Source organism: Glycine max, chromosome 5 (assembly GCF_000004515.6).
Source record: "Glycine max cultivar Williams 82 chromosome 5, Glycine_max_v4.0, whole genome shotgun sequence".
NCBI lineage: Eukaryota > Viridiplantae > Streptophyta > Magnoliopsida > Fabales > Fabaceae > Glycine > Glycine max.
In genome coordinates this window covers 27,441,370-27,448,423 of record NC_038241.2, presented here as the reverse complement: position 1 = coordinate 27,448,423, position 7,054 = coordinate 27,441,370, and the positions used below count along the sequence as shown (strand labels likewise).

General features: G+C 33.5%; 1 protein-coding gene across 1 annotated transcript; it reads right to left on the bottom strand.

The window, feature by feature from the left end:
- Positions 1-4,763: 4,763 nt before the first annotated feature.
- LBD23 (LBD domain-containing transcription factor) lies at positions 4,764-6,254 on the bottom strand. Its single transcript, NM_001353987.1, has 2 exons — positions 5,839-6,254; positions 4,764-5,583 (listed from the first exon to the last, which is right to left on the bottom strand). Exons 1-2 carry the CDS (start codon positions 6,020-6,022, stop codon positions 5,084-5,086), a joined length of 684 nt encoding a protein of 227 aa, NP_001340916.1. The 5' UTR covers positions 6,023-6,254; the 3' UTR covers positions 4,764-5,083.
- Positions 6,255-7,054: the final 800 nt, after the last annotated feature.

Sequence of the window (7,054 nt, the reverse complement as noted above, 5' to 3'; positions counted from 1 at the left end):
TACCTTCAAATTTTAGTCTAACAAAAAAAATTATTACTTCAATTAAATATTTTGTCAATGATACAAATAAAAATATTTATTTGCTTGCTCTATTAAACTTAAACTACACATTCATACTTTATTCTAAAAAAATTACTCTAATTAAATAATTTATGAAAAATTTCTCAACTTCAAAAAAATTTCAAACACAAAATGGAAGGGTTATAAATGGAAGAGTTACACTTAAAAAAATTTCAGAGACAAAAACCATAAAAAAAAAGGCTTACAAATAATTACTGCTAATAATTTTTAAATAAAAAATCTAATTCACAAAATTAATACGCTTAAACTATAAGGGAATCAGGTAAATATTTGTAAGGCCTAATTACAATAATTAATACGCTTAAACTTCACGTTCAAATTTTTTTCTAAAAAAACAATTATTACTTCAATTAAATATTTTGTCAATCATAAAAATAAAAAAATCTATTTGCTTGCTCTATGAAAAATTTCTCAACTTCAAAAAAAATTCAGACACAAAATGGAAGACTTATAAATGGAAGGGTTACACTTAAAAAATTTTCAAACACAAAAACCATAAAAAAATAAGCTTACAAATAATTACTGCTAATAATTTTTAAATAAAAAATCTAATTCATAAAATTACTACACTTCAAACAAAATGAAAGAAGGCTTTAAAAAATTGACTCAATAAAAAATCATTCCTTTAAATAAATACAAAATATCCTTACTTTAAATAAATAAATAACTTTGAGCAAAATCAGCAAACTTCACGAAACTACCTTTCTTTCTCTCTTCTTCAGACTACTTTGTTTCTCTCTTCAGACTACCTTTGCTTTCAGTGTGAAATTTTATTCTTACAAATGCTCCTATTTAAAGCCAATTTACACGATGCAACATGTGATCTTCTCTACAATAAAATATTACAGGTCATTAAAACTCTATGCATGTGAATATGAAACTGTATCCATGTGAACCCTCAGCATGCCATGCCCTAACCTGCAAATCAGCAGAACCCTAACCTACTACATGTCACCCTAACCTGCAACACAGTGCCCTAAGCTGGTGTGTGAAGGCAGAACCCTACCTGTAGCTGTGTGAAGGCGTGAACGTCCACGTTGGTCTCACAAGAACCAATGGCGGGACTGATCCACGTTGCAAGTGTCCCACCATTGGTATTGGCGGGTTGCCCAGTCAATAGCTGTCTCGCTGGAGCTGCTGGCGGCTTACCATGTGGTGCTGGCGGCACCCAGCCATGTCAGCACCATTCTCGCCAGAGTTAGTGGTGACATCCATGAAGTTGTTGATGTAACTGCTGGCGGCATCCAATGGAAAACAGACCCCCAACAATTTCTTTTAAAAAAGACCTTAATCCATAAATAGTTTATAAATGTGTGCCTCGGCCGTAAATTTGCCTGTAAACAATTGTTAATTAGAAGATTACTAGAGTTCAAAGAAAACAATTGTTAATTAGAGAGCAATGTCATTGGCACGAACGAGTAAACGAGGCGCGTCGCATGGAGAGTGGGTAGAATCTAGGGTGAGAGTATGAGAGACATTGAACAATTAGTGGAAGCTGAGGTATATGTGGGGACCACAATGTAAAGTGGGGGGAAGGTTCCGTGGGGTCCATGGCAAATGCGGCGAGACGCAGCATCGCAGACATAAAAAGGAAAAAGAAAAGAATGAAAAGATAATAGGCCATGTTCTGCACTGCACTTGCTTAGTTGCGTTGCGTTCTTCCTTTCCTTTCTTTTCAACTACTCATCAACTTCAAATGGGATTTGGTTTTTGCTTTCTTATCTCCGCATTTTTATTGGATTATAATCCGGGATTCCCAAAATATGTAATGCTTATTTGTGTGGCTAAGTGGTGATGAAGTGAATCCCACTCACCTCCACGGAGAAGAAACCTATGCAAGCCTGAGTAGAAGATATCGACTCGAAGAAGTGCCAAGAAAGGTTTAAAATATAATTTGTAAGTAAAACTTTTTATATTTTGATTGATGATTGATTTCTGAAATATAATTTGAATTTAATTAAAATATTATACTAGTAGGTATATATCTAGTGAAAATATTATTTTCATACGAGGTTGGGAGGGTGAAAAGAATAAATTTAGATTATAAAGTTATACAGAAAAAAATCGTCAATACTCAATTAAACAGTTTAACTTAACTTAATCCTAAACTAAGGGATGAGTTGAGTTAAACTTATTTCCTTGGAAAAAAAAAAGTACTCATTTTTCTGTAGGTGATGAGGTGAAATGATTACTATTGAAGTAGATTGAGTCTATGTTTATCTTGGTCTAGTCTCATGTTTTCTTTTTAAAGTCATAATTTTGAATGTTTTAATTTTGATTATTCATGGCAAAATCTAATAATCAATATTTATTTATCTCATTTTCATAAATAAAAAATCCTATAAGATACTAAAAATGTCTCATAATTCATATAGAAGTAATATAAAATATTTAAATTATCATCTAATCATAAATTATTATGTATAATAAAATGAGTTTAATAGTCATATATATAAAATAATTTTACACTATTCATTAATTAGAAATTATGATTGATATGATTTTTAAAGTGATTATTATAAAAGTCAATAAATTTATTATATATAATAAATTATAATTAGATAATCGTATTAAAATATTTTACATTATTAGTATATAGTTTATTTTCTCTAATAAAATTATTTTTATATAATAATTATACTAAAAATCATATTTAACAATATGATTTTTATTTGATTGGTACAATAAAAATCTTTACAATCACATTATATACGAAAATTAAACTCAGAATCTACATATATTATTGAAGTAATTATGAAGTTTATTGATATTATTTGCAAAAAAAAATAATAGTTTATTGATAATAGGAGTTTTTTCAAACAAATGTGTAGTTGACATAATTTAGCCACTTGTAAACCATCAACTTAAAGTAATGTTATATAATAAAAAAAAATTGATGCAATTGGTTCAATATTTATATTTTTTAATTAAGGATTGAAGTTAAATCTCTAATTTAAAAGTATTTACTTTTAAAGGGGACTAACTCAAGGAGATATCAAATAGAAGCCTTTGATACATCATGATTACATATAAACAAATATTTTGAGGCAAAATAAAACTGCTAAATTGACAAATAATTTGAAACAAATGAAAAAAAAACTTCAAATTTCTCCTGCTTAAAATCACTGTGAAGATTAATGAAAAAACATAAGAAATGATTTATAGTTGTAAAACCCAAATTTTAAAATACATAAGAAATAATAATTAAAAAGGTAAACGGTAAGAATTAAATTTATAATTTATTTAAACCACACATTAAAATTTGAATAAAAATTTGCTTATTGATGTAAGAGTACTAGTAGGAACTCGTTACAAGATAGTAATGATTTTATATTGAGAGGTAACCTTGTTTAAATCGAACCAGGGTTAACTGTCACTAAAAATTTCATATGCAAAATCCAAAATTGAAACCGTATATAAGATAAGATAAGAATTAATGGAAAATTGAGTATATGAAACTATGATAAAATATGTTACTAGTTGACTAGTTGTAGTACTGTGCTAGTACCTTCCACACAACACAAGTGAGAACTGGACAACACAATCAAGACAGCTAAAACTCGACGCTGACGCGAGCCGTATACTTTGGCTTTCCCATTGGTGGAGGGATACGCACCTACGCAAGAGGCAAACAGCAGCTTTATTGTAGGCCCTAAATTATTACAATATTTATTTATTTATTAATATTTTAAAAACCCTTTTCCCTTGATTCCTTCTCCTTCTTTGTACGCCTCTTTGCATCCTCCATAAGTCGCTTCTGTTACTGTTTAGCTAATTCCTCTCTCTTTGTGACTCCTCTTTTGATTCTGTCTCTATCTTTCTACTAATATTATTCATTTACCCAGACATATAATCCAACTAGCCTGTCCTCACACTTCAGAGCAAGGCTGGGTGGGATTGATAACTTACCACAAAGTTGTTTCAATTAGCGACTCCACTATTAGTACTCAATTTTTTGTAACGTCAAAGTTCCAACATGTTTAATTTTTTAGCACCCCACCTCACCCTATTGGTTTATTACAGCTATAGGTCAAACTTTGTTTAGAATTGCAAATTCCGGGTTGGATATAACTTAGTTCCCTCCAAATTGAACCTTGAGCCGATCCTTGTCTCTCATTGGTTCTGCCTGAATGCGTCATCAAATTAGCCCAGACACAATTATATATCATGATTCGTAGGATATGGTAAAACATTTGAATATACTTCATTGAAGTGTTCTGAACTATGTTGCTTCCATCTATCAGAAAACATTTTCTAGAACAAGAATGATGGAATCATCTCGACAGCTTCAAGGTTAGATAAACAGATTCCTAATATAGGATCACCTGATTTTATTTTAGTAGTTATACAATTGATTGATCATTAATGGTTATTTACCAACCAGTGGGCTGGTTAAAGAATTACAGTGAGAAAAAAATTATTGTAAAAATATAAGAAAACGTAAACAAAAAAAAAAAAAAGCAAAATTGAAAAAAGCACTGATATTTATTTCATTTGCAGCATTGGACTCTCCACGCCTTTCCTAAACGGATCATATTAGATATTTATGTTACGGGGGCGTAGTAGGTGGTAAGGAGGAAATTCATAGTTGAGTTCTGTCCCACGAACCGAACTAAAACAACTGAATATTCACCCAATTCACAGGTTCTTAAATGTTTTCCAGAAAATTAAAACAGCAATTAAAAACAAACGTTATATCTAGTCTTTATTCATAATTTCATATTAATAATATTCATGCCACGGACGACCACAGGACTGTTTACATATTCCATGTTTGACAGAAAAAAAATAAAAAATAAAAGGGATCACCACCGACTAACTCTCATTTTTCTCTCTAGAGAAATCCTGTGCCAGTGTCTCACCAAAACTCGCCGGACTTCAAATCCGGGAACAACCCCTCCAAAAACAAAAGGACTATTACAACAACAAAACAAAACTAATAATAACTCGTTAATTAGATTCACAAAAAACATAACCCTCGAAGAAACATATAGGAGAGTTCTCAAATGAAAAGGTTGAGAACTTTCCGGTGACCCCACTGATCCCCAAATCTGTTCTCCGTCGTCGTTCCGGATTCCACCGATGTCATCGACGGAGATTCCGGCCGGCGGCTCTCAACCTTCTGCGAAAAAACCGGCGTCAGCCGGAGATCGAGATTCGGCTGCGCCTGAAGCTTTGCCAGCTCCTCCGACCGCTTGCGTTTGCCGCCGCCGCCGCAGCCGGAGGACCGCGAGCTTGTGAACCGGCAATTCGGGTTCGGGTTTCGGATCCTCCACGTGTCGGTGCAGGCCACTTCGGCCTCCGATGCTTCATCGGTGGCCGCGGCGGCGGGAGCGTCGAGGCCCATGAGCTCCGGCATGGGCCTCAGCGTGCCACCGCGGAGCACCGTCTCCACCGCGGCCTGGCAAACGTGCCAGTTCCCGGTCCAGAGAAGTCCCACGGCGCCGTTCACGGGGTTCACCGTTCTCCCGCACGCTTCGAAGAGCAGCGACTGAAACAGCGCTGCATAGAGATCACGCAAAGAAAAGAAGCATCAGTTAAGAATATTCTAGAAAACGAGATATATAGGGAAAAAAAAAGTTAAATAAAATTAAATGAAGATATAAGCTTAGCGTGATGGTTGGAAAACTTGAATAAAATCCTAGTTATTCCATCTTTCAATAGGAAAGAGGACTTAATGGTTAAAAGAAGAGAAGAAGAGAGATTGCGGGTTCAAATTTCTTCCATAGAAAGAAGAAAAAAAGGTTAAATTATTACCGGGTCTTTGATTTTCTGGAACGTTGGAAATGAAGGACATGAGGCCGGCACGGCCGAAGAATTTGGCGACGAAGACAGTGGCGTGGCCTTGAGCTTGGGCGGTTTCGATCCACTGCAAACAAGGGCGCAACATACAGGACTCGCTGCATCCCTTTCGAAGAACGCGGCACCCGTTGCAACTCATGCTTATTTTTTGTTGTTACTGCAAAATGAAATTTATGAACCCAGGGTGTGTGAGTGTGTCTTTATGTTTCAATTAACCTTCACATGAACACAAAAATAGTAAGAAGAGAGGAAAGCTAGGTGGCCTACAAGGAATACTAATGAAAAATTTAGCTATCTAAGAGAGAGAGAGAGAGAATGCAAATGGTAGTTTGGGTGGGATATAAATAAAGGGAGGGGAGAGCAGGTGTTGGGGGAAGTGGGGTTGGTGGTTAACTATGGTTGGGTTAAGATATAGTGGGAGAGAGATGTGAGGAAGCGAGAGTGCGTGTGTGTGTTTAATTCTGCGGGGCACACTGACATTTTCTGTTTGCATAAGGGTGAGATTCCAATGTCTTTGGCGTGAGCGGCTCCGTGTTTCCGCGCATGGATGTTTCCTACGCCGTTGGATTCTATACATTTCACAGCTGCTAATGTCGATTATTTTATTTAACATCTTAGTGGGAATACATTCATATTTCAAACATCTTCTGTATTATTGTAAGTATGGATTATAGAATTTGTAAATTTTTATTATAATTATAATTGTTGTAAAGTTATATATATTTAGTGAGAGAGATTTTTTGTTCTGAAAGTAAGATATTTTTATATTTGAAAGTAATGAGATTATCTCTGGATAATAAAAAATGGATTTTGTCTTTTCAATAATAATAATAATAATAAAGTCTTTTTCATACCACAATCAAAAAATCAAAATTCTGTGAACATATTTAAAAAATCTAATCCTTTATGTGTTGAATTTGGTTGATTTCAGTGAAAATGATATATATAAAGTTATACAACCATAAATGGATGAGAATTTAATGAATGAATTCGTTAATACAAAATTAAGTTTTTACATTGTTACCTAATAATAAAAAAAGAAATAATACTTATACAACTAAATATACCACTATGAGAGAGAAAAGAGAGAAAAAATTGAATTTCAAATGTAATAAATGATAGGAAAGATAAAAGAGATATACATAAAATATATCATTGTATTAATTGTTGA

Excerpts from the sequence above, each read along its gene's own strand:
- LBD23 (NM_001353987.1), bottom strand. The coding sequence starts at position 6,022 with ATGAGTTGCAACGGGTGCCGCGTTCTTCGAAAGGGATGCAGCGAGTCC. Across the intron at positions 5,584-5,838 it reads TCCAGAAAATCAAAGACCCG|CGCTGTTTCAGTCGCTGCTC; the intron begins GTAATAATTTAA and ends ATCTCTATGCAG.